Genomic DNA, 13,970 nt, shown 5'->3' on the forward strand with positions numbered 1-13,970 from the left:
TGCGTATTGGCTTACTCCTCCTGCTGCACTGATTTGGAAACACATTTTGCCCCCTAAACAGCTGCACCGGATTTAGCTTATCCAGAATCGACTTCACTTGGCACATTTCAGAACCGAAAAATTGTTTTTATTTAAAAAAAAATTTCCCTGGATTTTAAGGGCCTGTAACTCGACTGTTTAGCGTAATTTTCTGCGAGATAGGAAGCGGAGAGACGATTAAAGAAGCTCTGTCGGCTTGATAACTATTAGGAACTGTAATATCAAAATGCCTCATCAGAAAATCAGGTGAGGCATTTGTTTTGAATCTTGCTTTAGCTCCACGGTAGCACTGCAACAGGCTCTTCTTGGATTCCGTCACCGACCAAGCGTATCCATCCCCAGCCGATGGCTGTAGCCGGACTTGGCTGGGAGCGACGACAAGGCCAAGTCAGTCATCTGACGCGAGTTACTGCAGTTTCGCTCATCAGGCGGAGAGAAGACCATAACATACTAAAATAGGCTGCCAATGCCTCTCAGCACTGTTGTCTGAAGAGGCGTGCTTCTCATTGCTTGTGAGAACCATGATTGTACATGTATTTAATCCTTCAGACAAGGCTCAAACCCTTGATATATGTTCAGGCTAGGCGGTAGAGATCGTATGCCTCGACGACTTATCGGCTGAAGACGATCTGATTGTCGTTCAACCATGAACACCCGGTAGGGCCCACCGGTTACCGATGACCACAGTTGACCGTTGGAAATTGTCATTTTTTGCAGCGTTGATTTAACCACGACAATCGTGAGCAATATTCGGCGGGTTTGTAACTATAATCAAAAGAATTAACTCTTTCGACCATGAGTCCTCATCCATTGCAGTCCACACTCGCTCTGGGCTGATTTATCTAAGTACGCTTCTGGCGTTTGTTAGACCAGTCATGCAGCCCTTCCATCCGAACCACGGGTAATGCGACCGCAGGATTCGGATTCTCTCCCGCGGGCTGAGCTTTCCACGAGGTTCCAGCCCTAAAAAGGCTTCGAGAAAGCTTGCCAACTTTGCACTGGAAAAAGGCAAGGTCCACTGCTGGCGTTTCACATCCACTCTCGCTTTGCTTTGGAGGACTCTGACAAGGCTGCCAAGTTCAAGCAGAGCCCGCCCCGAAGTACGTTATCACCTCCAAGTTTCTCCGTATTTAGGATTCCGAGAATGTGGAATGGAGGAGATATCTAAGATGAGCAGGAATACAACCGTATAACAAAACGGAATGCCCCAAACCTCTGCTAACAACCACATTCGTCCTCGAACAGCGCTCAAGGTTAACGACGTCTCTAAGCGTGGCAAGAAGAAGACCAGAATGCTGTGGGTTTTTATTATCTTTCCGTATCTCTCATGTGCTAGACGATGAGAACGCCAAAAGATCGTGCTTATCTCCCGAGGGAGATCATTCTCCTCACGGCGGAGATTCTCAACCCTCGTGACCAATTATCACTCTTACGCGCCGTTCCTGACCTCGCCCGAGTCTTGACGTTCCGACACACTTCTGTCCAGGATGAAGAAGGAAATACAATCTTGCACCTTCTCGCAGAAGAAGCTGAGGGCAAACTGAAAGAGCTGCTATTAGCGAAAAGTAATACTCAAGTGGACCCAAAGAACAAGAACTGTCAAACGCCACTGTCTCTCGCAGCTCTGTATGGACGTGAAGCGGTGGTAAAGCTGCTTCTGGAGCGAGACGATGTGGAGGCGGACTCGAAGAATAAGTACGGTCGGACACCACTGTCTTATGCGGCTGGGTCACTGTCTTTTGCAACTGAGTATAAACGTGAAGCGGTGGTGAAGCTACCGGTTGAGCGAGATGATGTGGATGTGGACTCGACGGACAATAATCATCGGACACCACTCTTATGGGCAGCTCGATATGGAAATGAAGCGATGGTGGAACTTCTCAGCTCCCTGTCATAAATACCCAGCAGAAATTCAAGCAAATATGCGTGAGGATGATCAGGCTCCAGGATAGCAGGAGATGATACCTGACGTAACCTTCAAAGTGAGAAGCGATGTAGGCTGGCTTAGTCGAGAGTCACAACCACTCTGAGAATATTGCTAATCTGCTGAGGTCTCTTACCCTTATACCGCGTTTGAGGCAATATTGACATCCACAGTGCTCCTAGGAGCCGGTGCCGATAAGGCTGACTCGCGAAAAGATAATTGTGAATATGCATTCAAAGGTTGACATGACCGCTTCAGCCCACAGCATTTAAAGGTCATAATTGTCCTTGTGGTCGATTCTCTCAAGTTTTCTTTCCCCCTACAAGATCTTGCCATTACAATATCCATTGGGGGAACCAAGCAATCATAGATTACAAGCTGCCACGGATATCAAACAGGCCCCTTACCCCGGACACAGAAGTTCAAAACGGACATATATGGCAAGCTGGTATCATCCTTCTGGATCCCCTTTCTCGAGGAATCCATTGGCTAACAAGCCTGTTTCATGGAGGCAAAGAATCGGGTGACAAGTTCCGTCAGGTCATCGGCCATTTCATCCACGGAGATCGCGGCACCGCAAACCAGGTTCGCAGCCGTCCGTTGACCGGTCCCTCTCTGACTCTGTGCTACCTTTCTTGCTAGCTCAAGAGACTCTAAATCGCCTGAAAGCTGCATGAAGGCAGGAAACCAAGATCTACCCCCACTGGAAGGGAAAAAGAGAGCAGCCAAATCCTCAACCCTCTCGCTAAAACTGGCGACGCAAGAGATGCAGCAAAGGACACTTCTAAGAGTTACAGCAATCAATACGATGATGATAAACGATACGTGTCAATACATACAAGCGGTGTCTGACCACATCTCAGCTTCCGACACTATTTTCTCCGGGCAATGGGCCAAGATGCACCTCGCCGAGCAATTGCTACTGAGCAGGCACGAAGATATAATCGCGAGGGAAAGAATACGGACACACGGTGTGTTGGATTGTTTTCCTTCACAGGCTGAACCAGAAGAAAAGTCCCCGAGGTGTGTTGCTGCGGATGAGGAGAGGTTATGTGATTGAGAGGCTCCTCGTTCTTCTTAGCTACTGTAAGAACAAACGGTTAAGGGCAAACGGTTAGGAACTGAGTAAGGAGCGATAAGCGGCAGATTGCCCAACAACTCTGAAAATTCTCGAACATACTGCTTCGGCCTTGAGTGGCACTCCGCCTCATCCTCAGCTTATTATTCACTTATCTGGATAATGAACAAGAGTCCGAATAAATACCTCCATTATAAAGACAACTTGGGCTCAGCTATACCCGATCGGCTCCTTCTACATATGGGAGCCGACATTTTTTGCCTTCACAACCTCTGTCTCTCGGACAAAGGAAGTCACTGTCATAGTGTCTTGCAATTTACAATTCCACGTTTGCATACGTGGAGAAAGTCCAGGGCACAACTTGCGCGAAAGAGGGCTAGCTGGAAAAAGGCATGGTTTCCTAAGTAGCGTCGCCCAGTGAGGCATCGCCTCTGCATCAGCGATCAACTTCGTGATATTGTTTCGACCATCTGCGATGGAGGGTCTGTTACGTTTAAGTGAAACAGGTGCAGTGTGTTTCATGAGCCTCACATGATGCAGGGTTGAAGCACTTTAGCCGTGCGTTATCCGAAGTGTTATCTCCGTCGTAGCTGACCGGCGTGAGTAAGGTGCAACTGAGGGGGAACGAAGAGTGATTGCATCTATATCATGCCGTAATGCTAGTTCTGCAACATCGATGTACGAGCGCAGTCGGTTCACCACTCTAGACGGGCGTTCGGAAAGTTCCTTGCACGTCCAGCCATACGCTAAGAAACCCTGAAGAATCAATGCTGTTGCCACTTTATTTAGTGAGCAGCCTTTCTCCAGGATTTCAGGCCGCTGCAATCTGAGATATTCTAGTAGAAGAGAGACATCTCCCTTACTTAGTTTTCTTTCCCACCTGTTTCAATCTAGTCAGTTTCTTGCAAACGTCTGGAAGGCATACAACACACTTACACTGTGTTTACCTGGCTACCAAGCATGAGCAATAGCCCCGGGCCAGCATCCATCAGAATTTGCATGTACCTCTGTCCAGCCTTACGATCGGTTTTCACAGCGCCTATGGAGGCTGATATGCTTGCTGCGTGCAAAGACAGAGCGGCAGACTTTCTGCCACGGCCACGGGATAAGTGGAGGAGGTCAGAGGTCGCCAACTGTTCAAGATCATGATCCAAGAATATGTGACAGAGGCGACTTGCACAGTCATAATCGTCGCGGCCACGCTTCACCCGAAGAAAACCATGGAACAGTCGCTGAAAGCGAGCGACTGGCCCTGTACCAACGCCAGAGAAAATCCTTTCCCGAGTGGACCAAAGATTCGCGTATGTTGCTCCATCGAGTTCCATGGCATTGATTAAACCCTGGAGCGCTCGGGCTAGATAGGTCGCCCTTGAGTTTCGAGATCCCAATCTGGCCCTGAAGAAAGCCGCCGCATTCGTATGATTCTCCAGAGGAGCATAGGCCGCATCAGTAGAGCCAGTCTCAATCACTCCGTCTGGCCGGGAGGAAACGGATGAAGGCAAATTAGAAGCAACCATCGACAAGCTGGTTGTGTTTAATCCCTCTGGAGTGGAAGGGAAACAAGTGCATTGTTCCGGACCAACTACAACAGGGCTCGATGCAGCTTCAGCTATGAAGGTGGTGATATCAAGCGAAGAACTTTGTTGACAAGATTCCGTAGACATTTCTACTTCCACGGCCATGGTGGTGGCCCCTTCCTGATATGATGGCGAGCTGAAGAGGATCTGTCGTTCGATTTCTGTGCATCGGAACACAAAGCCGCGAAAGCACCCAAGTAGACCCTTATAACGCCGCTCAGATATAGGAAATAACACGATGAGGGTGCCATACTCACCGGTGAGTTGACAATAACAGATGGAGAAAGAGTTCTGAGTATCCGGGCTATAAGTTGCTCGTTGGTTTCATAATCCATCAGAATCGGGGACCTGCTAGGCCGTACAAAACAAATTTAGCAAAGCCGGGAGAGATAGCCAGGGCCACAACGTCGGCCTTTTTTTGGACTGAATTATTCGCAAAATTTTGGGAGACAATGACATTAAGTGAGAGCAATGCGGTATTTATTTGGCCCCCTATTCCAGATCAATGTGAAATCTATATAAATGCACATGTGAAGTTACAGCTTTGGCTGGAGCTGACAGGCTGCTTTAGTTAGATTAAAATGCTGGTATTTAGACTTCCCGCCACATTCGGTGGGATCAAGCCATGTGGAGCTTTTGCATAGAGTTTCCAGTACTGTGCCCTGCTGTCCGCAGAAAATGCGGAGTTTATGAGTGGAACTGACAAGCCGGTCAAGCTAACGTGCATAAGACCATATGTCGAACTGAGGGGGTGGTATTTTACCACAAAGGACAGGGTTATTCATCAAGTACCCATTCTCTCTGTCTCTGTATGGTAAACGGGGTACGCTCGGCATACCAGCGTCGTAACACGCTGGGAACGACTCCTGAAATCTGATAACGCTTCAACAGCAGGATCCAGATAGATACAACAATCAATGGATCTCAATGGGACACCTCAATACTAGCACATACCAGTATCTGTCAATCCGACACAATAGTAACATAAGTTATTGTCCCACAAAGGCTACGCTAACTGCGTTACTTCGGTGAAATATAGAGTTTGGTTCGTAAGGCCCCGTTAAGGACGCTGAGGAAATTATTCGAGATGCGCAAATGAAACGCAGCCGAGACTTCTCGGCTACTGCGCAGCGCCGTTACTACCGAGTCAGTATCTGTAAATGGAATGGCTCAGGATTCTCGGTGCACTGGCAGATTCCACCCAATCTTTCCAACCGGCGTCTAACCACGCAGACTTGCTCTGGATGTCTGAACAAGCGACTTCAATTTTTCGATGCTCCCGCTTGCTTAGTAGCGATATTGCCTATCGAGAAGCAGTGCGGCACAGTATTTTGCAGAAAGGTTCTTTAACATCAGAATACCTGGTCACAATATTTATATTCACCACACCAAGCCACCAACACGACGGTGTAGAAGGCAACTATGATTTCGGTTCAGGATATGATCATTCAGTAGAATTCCTAGCCCCTCATATTAGGGCCACTTTCCACATATTTTTCGGTCTTACTAAGAAGGCGTCGTTTCCCTTTCCTCGGTTTATTTTTCCCTTCAAGCGAGTGGTTTTATGGACAAGTCTATCATTTCGTACTGGGGAGTAGCAGAGGAAGAGGTTGTGATTTTCCCTGTAAAGAATGAAGCGAGAGGAAAGGGAAAAGTAAACCTCGCGAAAACCCGCCCAAAACCCAACTCAAGACTACTGTAAATGGTACCCCACCTGTGTAAACCACAAAAGGAAAAAAATTTGACATGTCATTTTACATAAAATTGTGCTGTATTTTTAAATTATATAATGGTAAAGCCAATGTTCGATTGTCCTAGCCTATGGCAAGGAGTATTCAGGACAAATATTATTGACAAATGAAATTGAAACCGGCTCATAATAAAGATAAATAAATATAGCTCGTAGTCTTGCAGGTGACCTGAAGACATTGTGACCCTACCAGAAGATCTATTCTCACTACTATTACCCAGTTGCGTGATTTGGGTGGAAGCAGATCTGCTTCGCATCTTCGTTCAGTTGTGTAGTGACGGCCAGTCTGTTTCCGCTGTCTCTGCTAGCATACCTTCTGCTTGGTTTGTGGTTTCAAACTCAATAATACTCTCGACGTCTTCTCTCTCTTCCACCTCTTCATCACCCTGATTGGCGCGGCGTCCTCTCAACTTTACTTTCAGCGCTTCATCCTCTCCAAGTGCCTCTTGGCTCTCGCCTCCATCGGCTTTTCCACGCGACTTAACTGCTGCCACTATAATTGAATTTCTCTGAGCGCATATACGTTGCAAAGTCGTGAATAGTCGCTTCATCAAGAGACACTCGAGAATAATAAAAGGTGTCTCATGCACTGCTGAAAAAGCCCTTTTTACACCCGGTGCCAGATGATGCTAATAGTCTGGCCAGTAGTCGCTTACCCTCCTTGGGGTTCTGCCTGACAAGATCAAACATTTTCGGAAGGGCTAGACAAATCGTCATACCGAGTTCTTCATCAAGCGCAAACCCGGCCGAGCGGCGCTCCACCTAGCAGTCTTCGCAGGCCGAATAGGATTCGTGCATCTGCTATTTTCTAGAGGCAGCGACCCTGATCTACAGGATGATTCGGGCCACTCGCCATGGGACTGTGCACGTCGCTTCAATAGACCCGTGATGGAAATGATTTTTTTAAAACGATGCGATGGCTAAGGTATTCCTTAGTACCAAATCATCACAAGAGGCTGAGCTACCTCTTCACCAAGCAGTGGCCTATGGGTCGATAGATGTTGTCAAACGGCTTCTCGGAGAAAAAGGTCTGAACTTGGACGCCCACGACCCGAATGGTGATACGCCGCTCCATCCCGCCGTCCATAGTAGACGCCTCGAAGTGGTCAATATGCTCCTGATTTACTCTCGTGCCAATGTGGACTGCAAAGACAAAGATGGCAATACGCCACTTTGGCTGTCTACTTACTCGTCATGCGACGAGATAACCGAAATGCTGTTAGCCGAGAAAGACATCAACGTCAATTTTGTTGGAGGCCGCGGGAGATTCGAGACGCCGTCTACATCTCTCCACCACGCCGCGGCCAGGTTAGATACCGTGCTCCTACGACGGCTGCTTGCGGTGCCAGGGATCAGTCTGAATCTCTGTGTTGGAGGCCACTCTCCAATCTCCGTGGTGCATATCACGGTCGCGTGAACACGGTTGCTTGTCAACTGAGTATGGAGGGTGTGGAGATCAATGGAAGGGATGTAATAGATCCGCCTATTTGTCGAGCGGTTGCACATGGCCATCTCGATGTGGTAAGGCTCTTAGTGCACGTCTGAACATCAATGAAAGTACGATCGTAACTCACGACACTGCTCTCTGCGTTGCCGCCAGTGGTGGTGACTTGGAGATGGTCCAAGCACTACTAAGCCATGATCTGATTGATGTCAACATCAGGAATCGATGGTCTGAAGATCCATTGATGTTGGCGGTCAAGGGTGGGCATTCCTCGATTGTTGATGCACTTGTGGTCAATCCCAGACTGGAAATCTTCAGTTTGAAGAGATCGCTGGATCTAGCAAGAAACGATTGCATCCAGAGGGCCATTCGAAGCAGAATAAAAGACGACAATACTCCTCAAACATTGTTGAAGCGGTCTCCAGGGAGAAGGTTCGGTGGTCTGTAAGAGCTGGCGACATCTACTTCGGGTAGCTGTCATGATGCAATGCGGGACGGCCGAGTTAATTGACACTTTCTCCGCTAGCTACACTGCCCACACTGTCATTGGACCCGTAGTTTTTTGTTTATAATGTATTGGGTTAATAAAAGCGACACTAGAACATGCGGGATTATTCGCAGACACATTCCAGAAAAGCTGTAATATGAGTTTTCGAAAAGATATAAGCTTCTTTCCCTGCGGTAACTCTTCATTGCAACATCGTTGGATACTGTACATCATTGGATACTCTCCACATGGTAAAAGACATAGGACAATCAAGAATATAGAATCCTTCAACCTTCTCTTCCTATGCCTGGCAGCCCTGCCAGGTTGAGTCTGCAAGGGTGATCCCAGTCATCGAGGATCCTAGTCAATCGACCCCGAGATGATTCCAGTGCCTGGTCAAAGAAGCGCAGCCGAGACAGCTGCTTGTCGTAGCGAAGCTGAAGTCCGTCCCTCTCTTTAGTCAGGTGTCTGCTAGCCTCCTTCAAGATCTGATTGCTCTGCTCTAGGTCCTGGCCATCTAGGTGTTTGGACACGCACGACTCCCATAGGCGTCGATAGAGTCCGACAATTCGACCTGCTGGAAAGGCGAACTTGGGATCGTCGCGTTCGAGGTCTGCTAGCACCTTCAGAATAGGTTGAAATGGCTCGGTCGCCAAGGCATGTCTTGTTTCTGCTTCCTGTGGCGAAAGAGAGAGCTGCGATGGTCAGCAAGAGCATTGGAAGCTGAGCCGCTTTACTTACCTGTGGTGGGACATGATCAGAAGCCTCCTGCGAATTCTCTTTTTCAGAAACGATTGGCAATGCACTAGGCTGTTGTTCTCCTTCTTTTTCCTGGTCTGGCGTGCTGTTAGGGGCATCCATCTTGATCGCAGGGGAACGAGTATCTGGGCAATAGCATGTCCACTAATTCTTGGAGGCTTTTATAGACTAGAGGACATCGGTGGCTAGGTTCTCAGTCTCGTTTTCACCATAAAAGTCAATCAGCGTAGTCAGCTTTTCAATCTCAGCACTCTGTTAGCAGTCAGTTTAATGATGGTGCTGGTGATCAGTCTCGTGGTGTTGATGGTTGGTGAATGTGCCTCATATTAGTGGCTTCCGGTGATGAACGGTCCAGGAGATATATATTCAATCACAACGCATTTTCCACATTCGTTTGAGAGCTCAGAAATCCCAAACGTAAATAGAGTAAAATCTAGAGGACAGAAAATGAAAATCAAAAAAAATATATCTATCTCAACCAAGATCACAGGTTCAAAACCCCGTCAACAAGGACGGCCAAGCTTCAACGGGTGACGGGTTGAGTACCCGTGCCCGCGCGACCACGGCCTGACGCTTTCCGCAGCCTAGACGGGCAGAACCACACACAGCTCAGACAATCAACACTCAAGCAAGGCCAGAAAATTTCCATGTTTTTTAGATGAAAATGTGAGCGCTCTTGGTAAGATCAAAGAACGAACAGCTTCCATTGCCTCAGTATTAGGACCGTAGATTCAACAGTGAGCCAACGTTTCTTAACCGACTCACTTTGATCTAATTCTCAAGATGACCCTAGCATTTTTAGTCGGTGGGCATCTAACATGACACCAAAAATTTCGCTGCAAATAGTTGCGGTAGAACGAAGGCATGAATTGCAACAGACCTCACTTAGGATAGCGTCGTGTCCTTGAACGTTTGCTCTATAATAGGGCACGTACGCGACGGAGCCGAGAAACCTATAAATTCGCCCTCTGCCCCCAGCAATTTGTTCTACAACACTGTCACTTGCTGCGCAAAGTCGAGCAGGCCTTCGGTTCGAGGCACCTGATAAGTTCTTCCCTTTCACCTACTGGATTTCCAATGTACTGACATCTATACTGTAATTACGTTGTGGACTGACAAGCTAGAAAGTGCTTCTGAGAATGAGATTCCCACCAGGTCCACTATGCCACCCATGCCAGCCGGTCGAGAAGCAGATCGGGGTTAGCTGGTCAAAGTATCTATGCGAACATCTGTCCACCATAGCAACCGACCACTGTCCCGTCCCTGAATATATCGATGCAAAATAAAGTCTTCCATACAGGTATGTAAATTTCAGCGCGCCCCTGTCCGAAACTAGACTTACTTCAGACAGGATGCGAAACAAGGATCTATGCATTCCGTCCAATGCACGCGCAAAGCCACGGAGCCCTTTTCCGTGTCTTCTTTCAGAACATGTGAGTTCTACATGTCTCGCCGATCGACAAGCTAATGATGGACAGGAGACCGTTGACAGCGCCCTGATGTGAGTCCGACCCAGCGGCGCCGTCAGTGCTCCGGGCAAGGTCATGGCTTACACACCATTTCTAGCCCTGCCACATCAAACCATGCAGCATGTCCTATGTGAAATACTGCAAATCAAAGGTGCGGGCCAACAACAGGACGCATAAGCTCGAGAACCTTGTTCTCTATGGTAAGGTGAGTGGATATCGCGGCTCTTGATGCGCCGGGTCCGATGATTTGTGCCAAGTCTGTGCCCCAGACACAAACACTACTGACATCTTCATGCCGTTGCAGGAGCAGCCCATCGCCAACCGCGCAAGGTCTCGTGGCGAGTTACCTATTCCCGCCGACTCAGATAAGACCAAGGAGCCGACGCGCCATCGCGTCTTCCCACTTCTCACCGCCTTTTCACACGACTTGAGTGCCTCAGCCTCTCGCCGCCTATGGGAAGCGGTCTCCCTTTACGACTGTACAATTTCTTGTCATGGGCGGGTTTGTCACGCGCATTTGCCGTCTTGTGAACTTGTCGGTTCATCCAGCGCGGCTTCTCGAAGCGACAGCCGGAGAGTGTGACGAACCTGGATACAACATGGCATATTGGTGACTGCATCGCAGAACTGATTTGACAGTGATCTAGTTGGTAAGCTGGTATGATGACGATCCTAATTGACCATCTGTCTCAGCCGTACACTCGGGGAATTCTTCATGAACAACGTAAAGCACGACACCTCGTCCAACTGGATCAACAATTGCTGACTCGGGTCTCACAACAGGAGGCTCCCTCATATTCCCACACTCGAATTCGAAGCGATCAACTGTCTTGTCTGCTCAACCCTGCACCAACACCATCGCATGCTCTGTTTCTTCCTCATGACTACCGGTGGCATCGATGAGTCTCTCCCTCGACGTTCTAGTCGATTTGGTTCATCAGATCACGCGTTGGTATGCTTACCTGATGCAAGACCCCACAGAGCGCATAGCAGTGTCTGTCTCTCGGCATTTGAACACCTACATGGGATAGCCTACTTGCGGCTTGGATCCCCGGCGTCCAGTGGGTGGCCATCGTTGTTCTTGGATGGCGTCTAGCGTCTTTTGAGCCTAAAACCCCTAAGAAACCGGGAGAAGCCAACGCAGCCAATGCTTTGTCTAGCTAGAGCCATATTTTCGTACTGGCGAGGTTGTTAGTCGAGACTGCTTGCATGGAGAAGGTGAGGCAAAAATCCCGTCATTTCTAGCCAAATCAACTAACAATAGCCATGTCAGCTTCGAATCGATGGACAGGACCGCGGATGGCCAAACGATTGAGAGGACCCATGACCCAAGAACTACGTCCGATAGAGTCATCTTGATTCCTCTTCCTCTCCGGGTTGCTGAGCTTTTGGACATGTACGGGCGAGCGGGATCCACTCAGACATACACGGAGCTGCATGCTATCAGGATTGTTTGTCTCGTCCCTGTTAGACAGAAGCTTCCTAAGCCTGTGTTTTTCTATCCAAGCCCGAGCACTACGTGCAAAGCCCATACACCTTGGATGTCACAGGAGCTGGAGGTCAGTCAAGTTATCCAGTATCCTTCGTCCATTGAGACCGTCGTCTAACATATCGCAATTGGAGGCGCAAGCAGGTCTTGCCAGCAAATCACCGATTCCTCTACGTCTCTGAGCTCACTGTTCTTTGACCATCTATGATGTATTTCTCCGCGCCCAAGACGATATCTGGCATATCACTGTTCGAGCAATTCACCGTGAAGGTGGGTTTGATGTCTGTAACAGAATCACAAGAGCCCTCGGGTTCTAGGACCTCTGAATATCCTGTACAGCCTATACTGAATTGTCTAGCCCAATAAGCGCTCATGTTATATTTGCTTGGGGAGCAGTTGGAGCGGATGCCTGCTAGGGTCACACGTGGGTTAGAACACCCCTGTACAGATATCACCAGGTCCTGAGCGGTGATCGTGGAGAGTGTCTTTACCGGTTCTGATTCCAGATAGCTCGTTGGACCCCGATCGGAATTTAATCATGCTATATCAGCAGCGGCGCGTGATTTATCGCATGTAGTGGGGAATAAGCCTCACAGAAGGTAACGACCGTTTCTTCATCGCTGTAGTGGACTTCTACGAAAGACTGGTTCAATTTACTGGCGGGATATTATTCACAGAGTTGCGACGGCTCCTACATGTAGAAGGAGCGGATCAGATATTCCCGAGCCAAAGATACCAATGACATGTTGACCTCGAGAGAACGAAACTCTCACTCTCGTGGTCGCTCTATGATGTAGGCATTCTAGTGTAGAATAGGTTCGAGTGACTAGCAATAGTCATTTCAAGCAATTTTTTCCGCGACGCAAGAAACCGAGCCTATCGCATAATCATCTTGGATTGAATCCGTGATTCGGATTTACGAAATACATCACATGGCTCTACACTTCCTAGTTCTGATCTTGAGTGTACAGTATGTTGCGTGATCAGAGTTGCACAATTCTTGAATTAGATCATCTCAATTGAGTTGGAGGCCGTAGTCAAGGAGTGTCCAACAGGGATCAAAATTGCTTTGCAGGATCAAAAAAAGAGCAATAAAAGTTTCTATGATGTGGGTGACATGGCAAGAAACCGCGCTGCCTCCATGAGACGTTGACCACCCCTCCCTTCACCGCCCGACCGTTCACAACAGTGATGTTTCGGTACACACATTTCACCACATCGACATCAACACTGAGCAACAACACACCAACACCAACATCAAACATCAACATCAAACATCAACATCAACATCAACATCAACATCAACATCAAACATCAAACATCAACATCAAACATCAACATCAAACATCAACATCAAACATCAACATCAAACATCAACATCAAACATCAACATCAAACATCAACATCAAACATCAACATCAAACATCAACATCAAACATCAACATCAAACATCAACATCAAACATCAACATCAAACATCAACATCAAACATCAACATCAAACATCAAACATCAACATCAAACATCAACATCAAACATCAACATCAACATCAACACATCAACACATCAACGCATCAACGCATCAACGCATCAACACAACAACGCATCAACATATCAACACATCAACACATCAATACATCAATACATCAACGCGCATCACCACATCAAAACACAACACATCAACACTCTCACCAATTCTCACCAGCATGTTTGCCCTACGCCTGAATGAAGGGTGTCAATTTCACTACGCGAAAGGACTATCGGACTGCAAACTATCAGCGCAGAACATTTGGGAACCTCCCCAATGATAAAAATGACAGTTTCGTTGTTATCGTATAATTTTGGCCATTGAATTTGGGACGATCTATCTAGGGCTCATTCTATCTATCCAATGATGATCCTTCGGAAAAAGAAACAGACTATGAGGAGGTTGGGCAGGTCTTTGCTTCTTCGAAT

At 47.8% G+C, this 13,970-nt stretch overlaps 2 protein-coding genes across 2 annotated transcripts; both read right to left on the reverse strand.

Annotated features, from left to right (window-relative positions):
- Nucleotides 1-3,973: 3,973 nt before the first annotated feature.
- N7446_011813 (uncharacterized protein) lies at nt 3,974-4,558 on the reverse strand (the record flags this gene model as incomplete). The annotated part of the gene is made up of 1 exon (XM_058520555.1): nt 3,974-4,558. One exon carries the CDS (start codon nt 4,556-4,558, stop codon nt 3,974-3,976), a length of 585 nt encoding a protein of 194 aa, XP_058366841.1.
- A 2,073-nt stretch (nt 4,559-6,631) lies between these two features.
- N7446_011814 (uncharacterized protein) lies at nt 6,632-6,919 on the reverse strand (the record flags this gene model as incomplete). The annotated part of the gene is made up of 2 exons (XM_058520556.1): nt 6,632-6,861; nt 6,892-6,919. The coding sequence occupies 2 exons, from the start codon at nt 6,917-6,919 to the stop codon at nt 6,632-6,634; spliced, it is 258 nt and encodes an 85-aa protein (XP_058366842.1).
- Between the last annotated feature and the right edge of the window lie 7,051 nt (nt 6,920-13,970).

This window comes from Penicillium canescens (genome assembly GCF_028828765.1).
Source record: "Penicillium canescens strain IBT 15451 chromosome Unknown utg000009l_segment0_segment0, whole genome shotgun sequence".
In the NCBI taxonomy this organism is placed as follows: domain Eukaryota; kingdom Fungi; phylum Ascomycota; class Eurotiomycetes; order Eurotiales; family Aspergillaceae; genus Penicillium; species Penicillium canescens.